Consider the following 19,913-nt stretch of genomic DNA (forward strand, 5'->3'; position numbering starts at 1 on the left):
GGCACTACCCGCAGGAACTTCAGAGATGTCCTGGAGCTGAGATGATTGACCTCTGACAACTACAACCATCTTCTCATGTGCCAGGTATGACTCCAACTGGTGGAAAGCTTGCCCCTGATATCCATTGATTCCAGATTTCCTAAGACTTCTTGATGCCACGTTTGGTCAAATGCTGCATTGATGTTAAATATTAACATTCTCATCTTTCTTCTTTAGTCAGTGCTTTTGTCCATATTTGAACCAAGGCTGTAATGCAGTTAGGAGCAGAGTGGCCTAGTGGAACCCAAGTTGGATGTCAGTGAGCAGGTGCTGCTTGGTAGCTCTATCAATGACACTTTCCGTCACTTTACTGGTGATTGAGAGTAGACTGATGGGGTGGTAATTGGCCAGATTATTGGATTTGTCCTGCTTTTTGTGAACAGAACAACTGGGCAGTTTTCCACATTGTTGGCTCGATGCCAGTGTTGTAATTGTATTGGAACAGCTCCGCTAAGGGAGCAGCCAGTTCTGGAGCACAAGTTTTCAGTACAATTGCCGGATTGTTGTCAGGGCCCATAGCATTTGCAGTATCCAGTGTCTCCAACTGTTTCTTGATGTCATGTGTAGTGAATTGGATTGACTGAAGATGGTGTCTGTGATGATGAGGACACTGGAGGAGGCACGTACATTTGTAAGTCGCCGAATTATAATCAAATGTAACTAGTTTAATATTTGTATTTTCTTTTGGAAAGGAAAAGGCAAAGACACTTATTTGGTGACTTAGTGTCTTCACATCTCAAAACACTTTGACTTGCTTTGAGTTTTACTGGCAGTAGCATTTGTCGCTATTGCTGCAGCCATTTGCCACATAGCAAGATCCCAGAGCAGCAGTGGTTTGAATTGCAATAGTGAATGTTTACAATTCCTGTTTGGGTGGTTTCATATCGATAGAAATTGTTTCAGTGCTGACAGAGCTAAACCACCCTGTTCCCTTTGTGGTTGAACAACATAGTCTTCAGGTGGGTATATCTGGTTGTGTATTCTTGCCATACGTGGCCCTTGGCAATTTGTCTTCGAGCAACCTAGGTGTGGCTGTTTGTGAAAAATGTGATATTAATTACACTAGGTATGAAAGATTGTATTAGTGCCCTTGCGACCCAGGGTCATGTTTTAGTGGTGTGAGTTCCAATTCAAACTTGTCAATGAGGAAATTTTAAATACAGTTAATTAAATAATTAATTAAAATTGGGTTACGAAATTTAGTATCAATCATGGTAACTACAAAACTACTAGACAGTTACAAGATTGATCTGTTCACTAATGTCCTTTCTTTTGAGGGGATAAAATCTGAGGTCCTTATCTTGTTTGACAATGAATTCTGGACTCACAGCAATGATTTTTAATCAATGTTGTAACTGGCCTGTTCAGGCAGTGCGTCTTCAGCAATGATGGATGCAGAATAAATGCTGGACATGCCAATGCTATTCTCATCCCGTGGATCAATTAATAAAAAGAAAACCAGACTGCTGTAGATTCTGTATGGTATTACTGACACATTTGGTTGACATGACTAATATTTTCAGCTGAGACATATCAATGAGATGTTAATTTCCTCACTCATTTGATATGTCTCCATTAACTACAACTTCTATATACTAATTTTAATCGGAAGTGTTATAGTGTTGGTTGTTTAGTCCTTTCTCCCCCAGTGAGATTTTAAGGCTCTTTGGTAGATACATTATGATTAATAGTGAACAAAGTAAACAGTTACTAATGCGTTGTGAATATAATAGTTTTATTGCTATTGAAAGTCTTGTATTCCCAGCATGCTAAATTGGTGAGCAGGTGAAATAATTCTGAAAATTTACAGCCAACATATTGGTTAAAAACCAAGCATTTTGTAAGTTTTTTTTATGAGCCACATGTGTTAAATCACAATGCATCTTTTAAAGATAGGTTTGCATGCCAACCTAAGTCATAAAAGGGAATGTGGCTCTTTCATCATTTTCAGCTCATCCACCCAGAGTGTTCAATTCTGACTATCCTTATAGCTCTAACTGGGGCAGTCAGCTACAGACCTCAATTTATTGTCTGTTTAGAGGATGTTGATTTTAACAGCTTAACAGTTCTTCAGTTAGAGTACATATTTGATTGTTGAATTAAACCAAAAGTATTTTGACCCTGACTGATAAGGTTTCCAATGGAACAAAAGACATATGTGACTGCCTGATACAAAAAAAAGTGTCACTATTTTTTAAAAGGTTAAAATCTGAAGTTGATGATGTGTGGAATCAACTGAAATATTGCTGACAGTGTACTATGCAATAGATTGGCTGGCTTGTCTTCCATGTTGTGATTTATGTCTCTACTTGGTGGGAGGCATGAAATGAAAAATTTCCTCGGTTGGCAAGGGGCTTCTAAGGATGTTGATGTAGAAAGCCCTTCCTCCCCATCAGACAAAAGTTCACGCACCTGTGGCTGTAAGTCCAGAAAGCATTCAAACCTTGACTACTGCTTCTGAAAGTAGTGTTGAGTTCCACAGATATACGAGAGAATGGTGGATATTGGCTACTACTGTCACACTCATTTCCTTCACTGCTTCTGATTTGATTATGCTGCTTGTCAGATATTCAGGGTTGGATGTGCAAAAATATCTTTAAATTACAAGAAGACTAAAGGCACTGTCAGATCCCACCACAAGCTCTCTTTCTTAGTCACTGTTTGAGGCTGAATAAGACAGGTCAACAAGATCATGAACAATCTTGTGCCTTAGCTGAACTTCTGTCCAGACCATTACCAAAATCTCTGGAACCTCATCTGTCTCTATCCTTCAGTTGTTCATCTGTTTAAAATACTTGATCTACGTTTGTTACCTTGAGACTTAGCTGTACTTATTCTGCTACTCATTCACACCACCTGTGTGTACCTTAATATCCACCACTTCCTGTCTATCTATCATTTCAGTGCTTGCTAATTTACCTTGGTTCCCAGTCTGTCAATGCCACTTGAAAATTCACATTATGTTTTCAAGTATTTCTAAGTTTGCTGTCTAACCCTTTCAACTTGATGAGACAGTTGTTCCAATTTTGACACTACATCCCTCACTTTCTTTGTTCCATCTTTGGCTATGCTGTTGGCTCCGTAGGCCCTAAGCTGTAGAATGCTTTCCTTAAATATCTCCATCTGTCTGTCCTCTAAGATGCTTCTGAAAGCTTACTTCATTGACCGGCTTTTACCACTCGTTTAAATAGTCATAGAGGTCTACAGCGCAGAAAAAGGCCCTTCAGCCCATTGAGCTGTGCTGTGAAAAGTAACCACTGAACTATTCTAGTTCCATTTTTCCTTGTACTTGTTTTAGTTTGATTATCCTTCTATGAAGTAACTTGGAATATTATGCAATGTTAATGGTGCCAAATAAATCCAAATCGTTGATTAGTAAGATGGCTACGCCTTCTGTCTTTCATTGAGGCATTTAGCAGCATCTTGATGGAGGAGAGATGAACTAGAATAAAGCTTGAAAATCACAACATCAGTTCTATTAACAGTAGGTGATTATAAAATTAACCTTGCTTTGTCTATTGCATGTTAGTTAGACTTTGAACATTAATTATGTGAATACCAAATAATGCTGAGAAATGATGCTTTCTAAGTTTAGATTTGAATCACTTATGATCTTTATCCTGAGATAGTCGGTATTATCATCCTTGTTATCCCTAAGTGTGAATTTTGTGATGGCATTAATTGTATTATTGTAAGTATAGTCAGAAAATATGTTTGTATCTCTGTCTCACGTTCATCTGGCAAATGAGTTATGCTTTACTCGATATTACATAATGATCCTACTGGGATTGACCTACTTTATAGGTTTAAGGATTAGATCATGTGGAACATTTTAAACAAGGTTGACTTGGTTACAAGCATAAAACTCTAGGCTAGCGGAACTAAATCTCTGTCTAATACTCTAATACTTTGTTTACATGTGGCAGGAGTGAAGTGAAGATGTAGATCTCTATGGCTCATGAAATTACATGCGTATTATTTTAATCCAATTTTCTTGCATGGTGTAGAATTGTGTTCCTGTTCTGATGCAAAATCGATTTTTCTTTTAAATTGTGACCTTGTAGTTCAGATTTTATTCTGATACCTTATGAATCATTTGGTATGTTTCTTAGGGTGTTTAGCCAACACTTTACAAATTACAATTAATAATAGATTTTAAGCTATTGAGTCTTGTTGCCTTTTCTTTTCTAAATGTGTTTCTCTTTCTTTCCCAGACCAAAGGATGCGATCAGGGCCTTAAGGAAGAGACTTTCAGGAAACAAAAACTTTCGGGAGGTGATGCTATGCCTAACGGTTAGTCTTCTAGAACATAGAACATAGAAAAGTACAGCGCAGTACAGGCCCTTCAGCCCACGATGTTGTGCCGTGGAATAATCCTAATCCAAAAAATAAAAATAACCTAACCTACATTCCACTCAATTCACTGCTGTCCATGTGCATGTCCAGCAGTCGCTTAAATGTCACTAATGACTCTGCTTCCACAACTACTACTGGCAAACTATTCCATGTGCTCACAACTTTCTGGGTGAAGAACCTCCGTCTGATGTCCCCTCTATACCTTCCTCCTAACACCTTTTAAAACTATGACCCCTCATGGCAGTCAATCCTGTCCTGTCTTGTGATTTAGTTTTAAGCTACTGGTTCTTTTGAGGTAGGGCTATTACAATGGCACCTGCTTTTGCAAGTCTGTTAGCTGCCATAAAGGTGTGTAGTATTGCCTCTTTGTAATATCTCATGACGGTCTTCGATTATATGCATGATCATTTTGTGTAATGTTGGGTCATTGTACCACATGACACAGTGCATTCCAATTTGAAAGTAGAGCTGTGATTCAGGAGGCCTATTCCACAGAGTCAAATTACTGAATGCGGTGCCAGTTTGATAAAGATATGGAGTAGTTGAGCACATGATAGGCTTGCAACAGACATTTCTCATTACAATATTCTGAACTTTGAAGAGCCAGAAAGACACTGCATATAACAATTGTCTTTATTCATTGTTTATGTGTTATACTTTTTCACCTTGAATCATGCCAGCAGAAACACCTGTTGATAAAATAAATTCAAGAATTGAAATACATACAGATCAAACTCTCTGTAGAAGTAAATAATTTAAGAAGTCCAGGTCTCCTTTGATAGATTTAGATCCATCTTGCACTTGTATTAATGGGCAGCTTTTATTTTGAATGTACGCAGGTTGCACTGGTACTTGACAATTACACACTGGGCTAAGAAAGCAAATGTTAGGAAAGGTGATCAAAAGTGTGGCTGAAGTTTTGAGAGACAGCTGAAAATATTTCAGGACAGAATTGCAGGAAGCCTAAATGGTGATGGATGCGGTTTCCAGAAGGAAAATGTATGCACGGTAACAGGCAGGAAAGTTTGAAGAGAGAGCTGTGGCATAGGAAAAAGTTGGAGCTAGTAAAAGGCTGAATTCTAAATGGGAGACTGGGTCCCAATGCAGGCAGAGAAAGGACTTAATGGTAGAGCAAGACTTGGTGTGGAATAGGATGTGGGCCATAAGTATGAAGCCTTCTCAACCCTGACCAGGTTTTTGAATAATGTGGGCCATGCTGAAAAACATTAGAGTATTTGATACCAGACATGCAAAGACATGTATGAGGATTTTAGTAGTAAATGGTCTAAAGTTGTAAATAGTCTTGTGTAGCATGAGACTCTGGTTAGGAAGGTAATGGTGACTGTGGCAGATTTTGAAATTTAGTAACTTCATATTTAGCTGGATGAAACTGCTAGATTCATTGTAGTTACAATAGTGGGATCAGGCAATTCAATTCCGTTCCTATCATTTAATCTTTTTAATGAGCTAAATCAAGCCAAGGCTTTCACAAAAATCAGTTAACTTTTGGCAGTTGAGGAGCAATAACAACATATGTGCACCAAGAAGGCCCGAGTTGAGGAATTCCGTGCAACAGTTCCCAGGTAGGAACAGCTGTCTGCTTAATGTCCCTGTGATTATAACATCACAGAATGCAATAGAGTTTTTTCTACAACTTAATAGTCTTAACTTCATAGTTTCCCTTGTTCAGTTTTGAAAACCAGGTTGTCTAGGGTGGATTGAGAAAATGCACAATGATTTAATAGTTGACAGAGAATAGCTAATATTTAAAGAAGCTTTTCATGATCCAGAGCAGATATAAATTCACTTAGGCATAAACATCCAATGGAAAAGCAACTTAACCACGGCTAGCAAAAGTTAAAGGTTGCATTAAATCAGGTTTGCCCAACAGACAGCCCATGGATTGAAGAGATAATGGGAACTGCAGATGCTGGAGAATCCAAGATAACCAAGTGTGAAGCTGGATGAACACAGCGGGCCAAGCAGCATCTCGGGAGCACAAAAGCTGACGTTTCGGGCCTAGACCCTTCTTCAGAGAGGGGGATGGGGTGAGGGAACTGGAATAAATAGGGAGAGAGGGGGAGGCGGACCGAAGACGGAGAGAAAAGAAGATAGGTGGAGAAGAGAGTATAGGTGGGGAGGCAGGGAGGGGATAGGTCAGTCCAGGGAAGACGGACAGGTCAAGGAGGCAGCATGAGGTTAGTAGGTAGGAAATGGAGGTGCGGTTTGAGGTGAGAGGAAGCAACAGGTGAGAGGAAGAACAGGTCAGGGAGGCGGGGACAAGCTGGGCTGGCTTTGGGATGCAGTGAGGGGGGAGGGGACGAGCTGGGCTGGTTTTGGGATGCAGTGGGGGAAGGGGAGATTTTGAAGCTTGTGAAGTCCACATTGATACCATTGAGCTGCATGGTTCCCAAGCGGAATGTGAATTGCTGTTCCTGCAACCTTCGGGTGGCATCATTGTGTCACTGCAGGAGGCCCATGATGGACATGTCGTCTGAGGAATGGGAGGGGAGTTAAAATGGTTTGCTACTGGGAGGTGCAGTTGTTTATTGTGAACCAAGCGGAGGTGTTCTGCAAAGCGGTCCCCAAGCCTCCGCTTGGTTTCCCCGATGTAGAGGAAGCCACACCGGGTATAGTGGATACAGTATACCACATTGGCAGATGTGCAGGTGAACATCTGCTTAATATGGAAAGTCATCTTGGGGCCTGGGATGGGGGTGAGGGAGGAGGTGTGGGGGCAAGTGTAGCACTTCGTGCGGTTGCAGGGGAAGGTGCCGGGTGTGGTGGGGTTGGAGGGGAGTGTGGAGCGGACAAGGGAGTCCCGGAACGAGTGGTCTCTCTAGAAGGCAGACAAGGGTGAGGATGGAAAAATGTCTTGGGTGGTGGGGTCGGATTGTAGATGACGGAAATGTCAGAGGATGATGCGTTGTATCTGGAGGTTGGTGGGGTGGTATGTGAGGATGAGCAGGAATTTGTTGAGTTCTTCCTGTTCCACAGGCCCAACCAGTCCCCCTCCACCGACACCCTCATCCGCCTAGCTGAACTCGTCTTCACCCTCAACAACTTCTCTTTCGATTCCTCCCACTTTCTACAGACAAAGTGGGTGGCCATGGGTACCCGCATGGACCCAAGCTATGCCTGCCTTTTTGTAGGTCACGTGGAACAGACCCTCTTCCACACCTACACAGGCCCCAAACCCCAACTCTTCCTCCGTTACATTGATGAGTGTATCGGCGCTACCTCTTGCTCCCCAAAGGAGCTCGACAGTTCATCCACTTCAACACCTTCCAACCCAACCACAAGTTCACCTGGGCCATCTCCAACACATCCCTCACCTTCCTGGACCTCTGTCTCCATCTCAGGTAACCGGCTAGTAACTGATGTCCATTTCAAGCCCACCGACTCGCACAGTTACTGAGAATACACCTCCTCCCACCCTCACTCCTGCAAAAATTCCATCCCCTATTCCCAATTCCTCAGCCTCCGCCGCATCTGCTCCCAGGATGAGGCATTCCACTCCTGCACAACCCAGATGTCCATGTTCTTCAAGGACCGCAACATCCCCCGCCCCCGCAGTGGTCGAGAACTCCCTTGACCGCGTCTCCTGCAATTCCTGCAACACATCCCTCACACCCCGCCCCCGCACTAACCGCCCTAAGAGAATCCCCCTCGTCCTCGCATACCACCCCACCGACCTCCGGATACAACACATCATCCTCCGACACTTCTGCCGTCTACAATCCGACCCCACCACCCAACACATTTTTCCATCCCCACCCTTGTCCGCCTTCTAGAGAGATCACTCGCTCTGGGACTCCTTTATCCGCTCCACACTCCCCTCCAACCCCACCACACCCGGCACCTTTCCCTGCAACTGCAGGAAGTGCTACACTTGCCCCCTCACCCCCATCCCAGGATGACTTTCCATATTAAGCAGATGTTCACCTGCACATCTGCCAATGTGGTATACTGTATCCACTGTACCCGGTGTGGCTTCCTCTACATTGGGAAAACCAAGCGGAGGCTTGGGGACCGCTTTGCAGAACACCTCCGCTTGGTTCACAATAAACAACTGCACCTCCCAGTTAAACCATTTTAACTCCCCTCCCATTCCTCAGACGACATGTCCATCATGGGCCTCCTGCAGTGCCACAATGATGCCACCCGAAGGTTGCAGGAACAGCAATTCACATTCCGCTTGGGAACCGTGCAGCCCAATGGTATCAATGTGGACTTCACAAGCTTCAAAATCTCCCCTTGCCCCACCAGATCCCAAAACCAGCCCAGCTTGTCCCCGCCTCCCTGACCTGTTCTTCCTCTCACCTATCCCTTCCTCCCACCTCAAGCTGCACCTCCATTTCCTACCTACTAACCTCATCCCGTCTCCTTGACCTGTCCATCTTCCCTGGACTGACCTATCCCCTTCCTGCCTCCCCACCTATACTCTCCTTTCCACCTATCTTCTTTACTCTCCATCTTCGGTCCGCCTCCCCCCTCTCCCTATTTATTCCAGAACCCTCTCCCCATCCCCCTCTCTGATGAAGGGTCTAAGCCCGAAACGTCAGCTTTTGTGCTCCTGAGATGCTGCTTGGCCTGCTGTGTTCATCCAGCTTCACACTTGGTTAGCCCATGGATTGAATACTGAGTTCTACCAAGTTGTTCGAAATACAAGGAAGTGTAACTGAGATTTGCCAAAGAACGTGCAAGCAGCAAATAAAATTACTTAGTCCTTATGGAACAAGATACAGAGATGTCCCAGAAATGTTAGACAACCAAAGAACTTATGAAATTAAAAATCAAAAAAATTGGGGATGCTGTAAATCAGAAACGAGTTGTTGGAATGGCTCAGCAGGTTGGGCAGCATCTGTGAAGAAGAATCAGAGTTAACATTTCAGGCCTGGTGACCCTTAACTAATGAAGCTAAGAACCTGAAGGAAATTTGTAAATAAGTAGTGTTTAAAAAGTTAGAGTGGACTGAAATCTCTTGGATCAGTTGAGTTGTATCCACGAGCTTTGAAGGAGGTAGCTATTAGAAATAGTGGAGAGAACTGGCTTGTGGTCGGACATGCAGTACAGTATGAGCAATTTTTATTTGGGCCAAGACCTGGAGCTGCCGTGTGTGTCTGTGGCCAGGGATTAGCTTGGGGAGTTGGGATGCGTAAGGTAAAGAGTTTCAAGTAAGACTGAACACAGATAGCAGTGGAGAAGAAGACTGTAAAGAACAAGGATGACTAGACAACTGAGAACTGAGCCTGGGAGTTGCTGTATGGGTCAGGAGAAAATAAGACACTCGTTCTGTTCCAGATGCCAGCCCTGAAAAATTGCAGCCATGGTAATGGAATGAATTTCGTGAATGCGTGAGAAATGCAGTATCATGGAGAGAAAGTTACAGAGCATAGAAGCAGGCCCATTGGCCTACCATGTCTAAGCCAACTAACAAACATCAAACTGCATTAATTCTACTTACTTGCAGTTAGCCATTAGCCTACTATGCCCAGGCATTTTAAGTACACATCTTGGGCAGCACGTTCGATATTTCTGCCACCTCTGGGTGAAAAATTCTTTCCCAGACCACCACCTAAACTAATTGCTGCTCACCTTAAACTTATTCCCTTTGGTCTTAGACAAGCTTGCTGTGGGCAAGAAGTTTTCCAAATCTAGTCTGTGTAATTTTGCATACTTCAGTCACTTGTCACTCAGCATCCTCTGCTTCAAGGAAAATAAATCCCGGCCGATCCAGTCTCTTCTCATATCCGAGGCTTCTCAACCCAGGCAACATCTTGGTGAATCTCCTCTGCACCCTCTTCAGTGCAATCACGTCTTTCCGATAGTCTAGCGACCAAGACTGCACACAGCCTGTCTGTGGCCTGACCAATGTTTTATAAAGTTACAACAAGACTTCCTTGCTCCTATACCGTATGCCCAGCTAATGAAGGCAAGTATTCAACCCATGGGCTGTCTGTTGGGCAAACCTGATTAACTTTTGCTAGCTGTGGTTAAGTTGCTTTTCCATTGGATATTTGTGGTGCCCTTCACCACCCTGTCTGCCTGTGCTGACATCTTCAGGGATCTATGGATTTGCACACTAAGGTCCCTTAGGTCCATAGGAAGTACTGAGGAACAATCATTCATTATGTATATCCTTCCTATAGCCTAGTTCAGCCACCTCTGGAGTATTGTGTCCAGTCTGGTCACCTCATTACAGGAAAGATGTGGAAGTGTTAGAAAAGGTGCAGAGGAGATTTACCAGAATGTTGCCTGGAATGGAGAGAAGGTCTTATGAGGAAAGGTTGAGAGCGCTACGGCTTTTCTCTTTAGAACAATGAAGGATGAGAGGTGACTTGATAGAGGTGTACAAAATGATCAGAGGTACAGATAGAGTAGGCAGCCAGAGACCTTTTTTCTAGGGTGGAGGTAGCTTTTAGGCGGGGACATAGTTTTAAAGTGAAAGGAGGTAGATATTGGGGAGACATCAGAAGTAGGCTCTTTACTCAGAGAGTGGTCGGGGCGTGGAATGCATTGCCAGAGAGGGTAGTGGAAGTTGACTTCATGTGGGGCATTTAAGCGGCTATTAGATAGGCATATGGATGATAGTGTAAGGTAGCAGTGGAGGTTAGATAGACCTTAGGTTTTGAGTGAAAGTTCGGCACAACGTCGTGGGCCGAAGGGCCTGTACTGTGTTGTACTGTTCTATGTTTATTAGACCTCCTAAAATGCATCACTTCACACTTATGATTAAATTCTATCTGCAGTTGCTCTATCCAATTCATCAGCAGATCAATCTCGGACTGTAGCCTGAGATCATCTTCCTCGGTATCAAGAGCACCAGTTTTCACGGTGTTACTGATTAACTACTTGGATGTCAATATAAAAGATATAATGGAAATAACAAACAGCAAGGGTCCCAGCGCTGATCCATTTGGTACACTGCTAGTCACAGGCTTCCAATTAAGACAACAACCTTCCACCATCACAGTCTGCCTCTTACTTGTAAGCTAGTTTTGGATCCAATTTGCCAAATTTCCTTACTTTCTATTGGATCTTACCCTTTTGGAACAAACTTCCTTGTGGGACCTTATCAAATGCCTTACTAAAATCCATGTAAAACACATCAAGTGCAGTCCCCTCATCAAATATTTGTTACCTTTTTCAAAAAATTCAAGTAAATTAGTCTGACAGAATCTCCCTCTGACAAATCTGTGCTGACTATCCTTGATCAATCTTTGTCTTTACAAGTTTTGATTAATCCTGTCCTTCAGAATTTTTTCCAATAATCTCCCTACCACTTCCATCTAATTGGTCTGTAACAACCCGCTGCTCTTCTTGAGCAAAAAAACCATGTTAGCTATCCTCCAGCCATCTGGTACTTCATCTGTGACCAATAGGGTATTAAATATTATTCTCTGAGGCTCTAGCTATGTCCTTCCTCACCTCCCATTGCAGCCTGGGATGCAGCTCTTTTTAAACCCTGGGAGTTGGTACATCTATATGCCCCTTTAAAATGTTTAATAGTTCCTCCTTAATATTATTAACGTTCTAGATCCTCACTATCCTAACTGAAACCCCTGTCTACAACATCATCTCCTCTGAATACAGATGAGGAAGAGTCATTTAAGATCTCACCCATGTCCACTGGCTCCACGTGCAGGATGCCTCTTTAGTCTCTAATAGGTCCCACTCTTTCTCTGGTAATCCTCTTCCTCTTAATACTTATAAGAAACCTTGGGGTTTTTTCTTGATGCCATCTACCAAAGATATTTCATGGCCCCTGTTTGCCCTTCTAATTCATTTTTTAAGCACCCTTCTAAACTCTGTATAATTTGAAGGGCCTTCCTTGGTTTAATTGCACTGTAACTGAAGTAGGCTTCCTTCTTTTATTTTATCAAATTCTCAATATCTCTTGACATCCAGGTTTGTCTGGACCAGCTGCCCTTCCCCTTCACTCTTGGAGGAATGTGTTGGCCCGCAATTCTCACTATCCTACTTTTAATGAGGAAGTGACGGCCTAGTAATATTAGTGCTGAACTGTTATTCCAGAGACCCAAGTAATGTCCTGGGAAAATACGGTGTGAAGCTGGATGAACGCAGCAGGCCAAGCAGCATCAGAGGAGCAGGAAAGCTTGACGTTTTGGGTCAGGACCCTTCTTCAGAAATTTTGAAGAGAGGGCCCCGACCCGAAATTTCAAGCTTTCCTACTCCTCTGATGCTGCTTGGCCTGTCTGCTGTGTTCATCCAGCTTCACACAGTGTTATCTCAGATTCTCCAGCATCGGCAGGTCCTACTATCTCTGTAATAATGTCCTGGGAACCCGGGTTTGAATTCCGCCATGGTAGATGGTAGATGGAATTTGAATTCAGTAAAAGTCTTGAATTAGGAGTCTAGCGGTCATCATGAATCCATTGTTGGAAAAACCCATCTGGTTCACTAATGCCCTTTAGGGAGGGAAACTGCTGTTCTTATCTGGTTTGGCCAATATGGTTGACTCTTAACTGCCCTCTGGGTAATTAGGCATGGGAAATAAATGTTGGCCAAGTCAGCGATGCCCCCCATCTGCGACTGATTTTATTTTTTAAAAAATGTCTCCCATTTTCAAAATTAATTGAAAGTAGCAACTCAAGAGTCTAAGTTGCCAGATCCTGTCTAATGACTTTGAAAACACTTTGCCCCAATTTATACATTTAACCTCTACACTATCTTTCTCCTTAAATGACTTTGAAACTATATTATGGTCTCTGTCCCCAAAGTGTTTGCTCACTGAAACTTCAATCACTTAACTGGCTTCCTTCCATGGTATGAAGTGTGCTGCTGCCCCGTCTCTAGTAGGACTGTTTACATGCTGCTTTTTTAAAAAAAAAATTACTGTGTGATCCTTTCACATGAAGATAATCCCAGGTAATGTTAGGAAAGTTGAAGTCCCCTGCAACTATAACCCTGTTTCTGTCACACCTAGCGAGTTTTGAGAAGATTTGTACCTCAGGTTGAGGCTCTGGATGTGAGTTTGCTCGCTGGGCTGGAAGATTAGTTTTCAGACGTTTCGTCACCATTCTAGGTAACATCATCAGTGAGCCTCCAACGAAGCGCTAGTGTTATGTCCCGCTTTCTATTTATCTGCTTAGGTTTCCTTGGGTTGGTGATGTCATTTATGCATTTGGTGATGTCATTTCCTGTTCTTTTTCTCAGGGGATGGTAGATTGGCTCCAAATCAATGTGTTTGTTGATGGAGTTCCGGTTGGAATGCCATGCTTCTAGGAATTCTCGTGCGTGTCTCTGTTTGGCTTGTCCTAGGATGGATGTGTTGTCCCAATCAATCTATACATAGAGATAAAGAAGGACACCACTTTGATTGGGACAACACATCCATCCTAGGACAAGCCAAACAGAGACACGCACGAGAATTCCTAGAAGCATGGCATTCCAACTGGAACTCCATCAACAAACACATTGATTTGGAGCCAATCTACCATCCCCTGAGAAAAAGAACAGGAAATGACATCACCAACCCAAGGAAACCTAAGCAGATAAATAGAAAGCGGGACATAACACCAGCGCTTCATCGGAGGCTCACTGATGATGTTACCTAGAATGGTGACGAAACGTCTGAAAACGAACCTTCCAGCTCAGCGAGCAAACTCACATCCAGATCTGTCACACCTTTCTAAGATTTGCTTTAGTATTTGCTCCACTTTTCTGTGTCTATTGGAAGCCCTGTAGTCTAATTCCAGAAAGGTAATTGTCCTTTTTTTTTTAAGATCTCCCGAGATGGCTTCATTTGAATGGCCTTTGAGAATGTCCTCCTTATTACTGTGGTGATTTCCTTTATTAATAATGTAATTCCCCCACTTCTCTAACACGCACATGCACCACCCACCACCCACCACCCACACTCATCATGGAATGTTGAGCTGCTACTCCTGTCTGCCCTTCAGCCATAACTCAGCAATTGTAATAATGTAATATTCCCATGGCTCATTAATGCTCTAAGTCTATCCACCTTAGCAGTCAAGCTCCTTCCATTGAAATAGATACAGCTTTGTTTTCTGGATCTCCTTTGTGCCTTATCCTACTCATGTCTTCTCCACCTGTTAGTCTGCACAGGCATTGGTTTGGTTTTTGATCAGATCTTCCTCTCAACTTTGCATCTACATCCTATCCCCCTGCCAGATCAGTTTAAAACCTCCCCAATGACACAAGCAAACCTCCCAGCAAGGATAACAAGGTGTGGAGCTGGATGAGCACAGCAGGCCAAGCAGCATCAGAGGAGCAGGAAGGCTGACATGTTGAACCTAGACCCTTCTTCAGAAAATTTTTTTCTGAAGAAGGGTCTAGGCTCGACCTGTCAGCCTTCCTGCTCCTCTGATGCTGCTTGGCCTGTTGTGTTCATCCAGCTCTACACCTTGTTATCTCAGATTATCCAGCATCTGCAGTTCCCATTATCTCCTCGCAAGGATATTGAATCCATTCCAGTTTAGGTGGTACTTGTTCAGGTACCAGCTACCCCAGAAGCTATCCCAAAGATCCAAAAATCTAAAGCCCTTCCTCCTACACCATCCCTTTTAGCCACACATCAATTTGATCTATCTATTTTATTCCTATACTGAAGGCTACTTCCATTGCCACACAATCTGGAGATTATAACCTTAGCAGTTTTTCTTTTTAATCTGCTACCTAATTCTCTGAACTCCTGGAGGACCTTGTTTCTTTTTTTAAACCCATGTCATCAGTATTTACATGTATCATGACTGCTGGCTGTGTTCCCCCTTGAGCAGTGTCCTGTAAAACCCCCAACCCTGGCATTAGGGAGGCAACATACCTTTCAAGAGTAAAAACAGAAATTGCTGGAAAAGCTCAGCAGGTCTAGCAGCATCTGTGAAGACAAAAATGAGTCCATGTTTCAGGTCTGGTGACCAAAGTGTTAACTCTGAATTTTCTCTTCACAGATGAGCCTTTCCAGCAACTTCTATTTTTATTCCTGATTTACAGCATCCGCAGCTGTTTTGTTTTTTCTTATTTACCATTCAAGAGTCTTGTTTGCTACCATAGAACCGCCTGTCAGAACCTTCTGTCACTAAAGCTCTCCTAGTCCTGCTCCTCAGTGGAAGAGAGTATGTCAATTCAGTACTGAGTGAGATAGACATCTCCCTCCCCACAAAAACCAGCTATCGACAAACTTGGCTAAAAGAAGAGAAAAATCCAGGCCGAGAGGCAACATGCTTCCAAACTTCATTTTTGTATGATTTCAGCAGAGACTAGCTTGAAAGTGTACCAACAATGGTGAACGCTATTTTAGTGTTATTAAATGTAACTCTGTAGCCCCATCTCTGCATTTTTCCCTGCTGGTGAGGACTTAAGGTCTCATCTGGCTCTTTCGAGCTCTACTTTTTAACTCAAAATTCAAAAAGAAAAAGATTTTATTAGTCCATTCTGCTGCTTGTCATTTATCTTAATTAATACCTCACCGTCCCAGAATTCCAGCCTTAGTTTTGGCTGCTTTAAAATCTTGCCTGGTTTTGTTGGTCTCCATGTATTGGGTCACACTTAGGTCCTGGAAAATGTTTAGTTAGTTTTAAAGCCTTTAGTTACCACGGTTGACTGACTCACAGCTGAGCTTTCCTATTTTAGTAAAGCATAGACTGAGATTTTGAAGTTGGTGAAATAGAGAGCTTTAGATTCAGTACAAGTGGATAGGCTTTTTGACTCCGATAGGTTGGGATATTTTTCACCCAAAAAGTATAGAATTAGGATAGATGTCACAAAGAACCTCCATCAGCGTCATTGTGACAAATTGTTGCTTTGCAAAATGTTAGATTTGCTTCAGGCATGAATGGGACTAATATAACTATGGGAAACACATTGTGCAGGGGACAGTCACACCATGGTTTGTTCATAACAATAAATGCAGTTTTAGAATAATTTGTTGATTGTAAACTCTTTTTGAGGCATTCTAAATGTCTGATTGAAAGACTTCTTCCTTCCTCTTTCCCTACATACATGTTTGTACTCAGTCACAATTGTATACCATACAGTTCAGTTACAGTTGGATTGAAAGATGCTACTAAAATTCATGCTCACCACGTCAATATATTCTGTTTTGGATTCCTCAAATTTTTAATTTTTTTTCAAATACAGGTTCTAGAAACCTGTGTGAAGAACTGTGGTCATCGGTTCCACGTCATGGTGGCAAGTCGGGACTTTGTGGAAGATGTACTGGTAAAAACAATTCTGCCTAAGAATAATCCACCCACTGTAGTGCAGGATAAAGTTTTGAGCTTAATCCAGGTAAGTGGAGCTGATAGCTCGTAAGTGTTTAATTGTCAGCAGAGATCATAAAATATAAGAAATTAGGATTAGGTGTTGGCCATTAGGCCTTTCAAGCCTGATCTGCCATTCAGCAAGCTCATGGTGAGTCTAATGATGGCCTTGACTTCTTTTTTTCCCTTTTATGTTCCCCCCCACCCCGTCCATTCTCTTACCCCTGTGTAGATCACAAATCTAACTAATCTGTGACTATATTTAATCTCCAGAACCAAACCAGTGAGCATTGTCTGAATTACCTTCAATGTGGTTTATAGCCCTCATAATGACAGCTAAACCATGCATAGTAACCTAGGTGTGGACTCACCAAAGCCCTGCACAGTTAAAGCAAAACTTCTCTACTTTTATAATCCATGTCTCTTGCAATATAAGTCAAATTCCTACGATGCAGGGAATACCTTATCTAAAACAGTTGGCCTTTAAGGATGAGAGATGATTTTATTGAAGCATATAAGATGCTACGTGGTGGACGATGAGAGGATGTTTACCTCTTGAGGGAATCTGAACTGTGAAGCACAGTGCAAAATAAGGGATTTCTCATTTCAGCCTGAGATGTAGAGGAGTCCCTTTTGAGGATTGGTAGTTTTGGAAATCTCTACCCCAGATAGCAGTGGAATCTGGGTGATTTTTTTATTTGTTTTTACAATTCGTTAATGAGATGTGAGGATTGTTGGCTATGCCCGGATTTGTTGGCCATCCTTAACTGATGACGAAGGAGGTAGTCTCAAGCTGCTGCATTAATACTGTAGGCCTAATTTCACCCCAAGGAGCCCAACAGTTTATTAGGAAAGGAGTTCCAGGACCTTGACCCAATGACAGAAAGAGCAGTAATATATATTTACAAACCAGAATGTTGTGTGACTTGGTGGGGACCTTGCAGGGGTGGCGGTCTTGTACATCTGCCCTTGTCCTTCTAGACGTTAATTTTGTGGTTATGGAAAGTGCTTTTGAAGGACCTTGGTTGAGATAATACAGTGAATTTTCTGGATAGTGCACATACTGCTACTGTGTTGATGCTGGTGGAAGTTAATGTACAAAACAATGATTAGGATGTTCATCCAGTGGGTTGCTTTGTCTTGGATGGATTCAAGCTACTTGAGTGTTGGAGCTGCACTCATGCAGGTGGAGTGTATTTGATCACACGTGACTTGTTCCTTGCATACAGTGAACAGGCACTGAAGAGATAGACAATGAGTTACTTTGTCCAGAGTTCATAGCCTCTGACCTGTTGTGGAGCCACTGTATTTATATGATCCAGTTCAGTTTCTGGTCAACCTTTAGGATGTTCGTTGTTGTGGATTCTGTACGTGACTGCCATCGAATGTCCAAGGAAGATAGTTTGATAGTTCCCTTGTTGGATATGGTCATTGCCTGGAACTTAGATGGCACAAATGCTGTTTGCCACTTATTGCCCCAAGACTAATTGTTATCCAGGTCTTGCTGCATATGGATTCAGACTGCTTCAGTTTGCGAGGAGTGGCAAAAGTTGCTGTGCATCCAGCATTCTTCAGAGAATATTGTGACTCCTGACCTTTTTTGTTAGAAGGAAGGTTGTTGATGATGTGGACGAGCCTAGAGCACGAACCTGAAGAACTCCTGCAGTGATGTCCTAGCCTTGAAGTAATTGCCCTCCAATGATCCCAGCAATCTTTGTTTGTGCTATGAATGATTCTAACCATCAGAGCGATTTATCCTGATTTCAGTTGGCTCCAGTTTGCTTGTGTTCCTTGGTGCTGTATTAAATCAAATGCTGCTGTGATGTTAAGGACAGTCAGTCATCTCACCTTTTGGAGTTCAGGTCTTCTTGACAATGTTTAGATCAAGACTGTAATGAGGTCAGGAGCTGTGTAGTTCTGGCAAAAACCCAAACTGAGCATCAATGAATAGATTATTGCTAAATATTCTAGTCTGAGCTAAATAGGGCTTTGATTGACAATGGAGTGCAGAAGTAAAGGAACAGACAAGAGAGTGGAGATGAAGCTAAAATCAGATGAGTTATTTTCCTTATTGAATGGTGAAGTAGGCACCAAAGCCCCAATTTCTTGTGTTGTGTAATTCACAGCATCATTGTCAAACGATATTTGACACTGAACCAAATAAGACGATTTTGGGATGGTAACCTAAAGCTTGGTCAAAGAATTACTTCTTGAGAAAAGTGATTTAGAGGAGGAGGAGGAGGAGGTCATGAGATGTGAGGGAATGCCAGAATTTTGAGTTGATGCAGTCACAGACATGCCAGCCATTGATGGAGCAGTTCTAATCTGGAATATTCAAGAAACTAGAAGTATAAAGGCAGCAAGCTCCCATTAACTGACATGTCATTTGGTAGTGGAGAACTTAATATTTTGCTGAGAAGACATGTGTTGTGGAAGCTCTTCATCTTACACTAGACCAGTCAAAAACAAGAATATCAAATTTCAAATAATCTCAACAGTTTAAAAGAAAATTGTTGTCAACTCTAGTTGCGATGTTTTCAAAGGGAAAGCAATGGGAACTGTAAGATCCCATCCCAGCCTATTCTCCTGTAAAGATTGATGTGAATGTTTAAAATTTGGCTTTGTTGCATTTATCCTTGTAAGAGTAAGATGATTTTTGTTCGGAAATCCAATTAGATTTTTCAGCAATAAATAGTAATGTCGTGATAACTAAATGCTTTGAGATTTTGGACAAGTGATGAATGTTGACCCTGGATGCTAGCAGACCTCCTCTATTTAGAATAGCCCAATCCATCTGAGAACGTGAAGGCACCTTGGGTTATCCAAAAGACGGCATCTCCAGCAGTACAGCACTTGTTCAGAACTGCCTCCATATTGGTTCTTAAATCTCAAGTAAGCATCAAACCAATAACCTTCTGCCTCTGAGCTGAGTGCGTTACCAGCTGAGCCATGGCTGACACCTTTATGTCAAATGTAACATGCTGGAATTGTAATCATTCTGCAAGGCATTCCAACTTGTTGCTAACTTTTTAAGTACCACAAAGAGCTTCAATAGTGTGAATCTGTTTATTAAATTTACTCTTTTATGGAATGTGGGCATTGCTGGCATGGACAGCTTTGTTGCCCATCCCTGATCACCATTGAACTGAGTGACATTACGAGCCATTTTAAAGAGCCATTAAGATTCAACCATGTTACTGTGGTGGGTCAGACCAGGTGAGAAAGGTGTTTTTTTTCTCCCCCCTAATTAGTGAACCAAATTGATTTCAA

The 19,913-nt window shown here is 42.4% G+C and overlaps 1 protein-coding gene across 4 annotated transcripts in view; it reads left to right on the forward strand.

The window, feature by feature from the left end:
- The window catches only part of tom1 (target of myb1 membrane trafficking protein), a 91,997-nt gene that overhangs the window by 28,018 nt on the left and 44,066 nt on the right, over positions 1-19,913 (forward strand). For 3 of the 4 annotated variants that reach the window (XM_048521144.2, XM_048521145.2, XM_048521146.2), the window contains exons 3-4: positions 4,254-4,332; positions 16,522-16,671. In XM_048521144.2, coding sequence (XP_048377101.1) covers positions 4,254-4,332; positions 16,522-16,671 — 229 coding nt within the window. Of the gene's footprint in view, positions 1-4,018; positions 4,139-4,253; positions 4,333-16,521; positions 16,672-19,913 lie in introns of those variants that run through there. The other variant, XM_048521147.2, reaches the window with a different exon arrangement.

Source organism: Stegostoma tigrinum, chromosome 38 (assembly GCF_030684315.1).
Source record: "Stegostoma tigrinum isolate sSteTig4 chromosome 38, sSteTig4.hap1, whole genome shotgun sequence".
Lineage (NCBI taxonomy): Eukaryota > Metazoa > Chordata > Chondrichthyes > Orectolobiformes > Stegostomatidae > Stegostoma > Stegostoma tigrinum.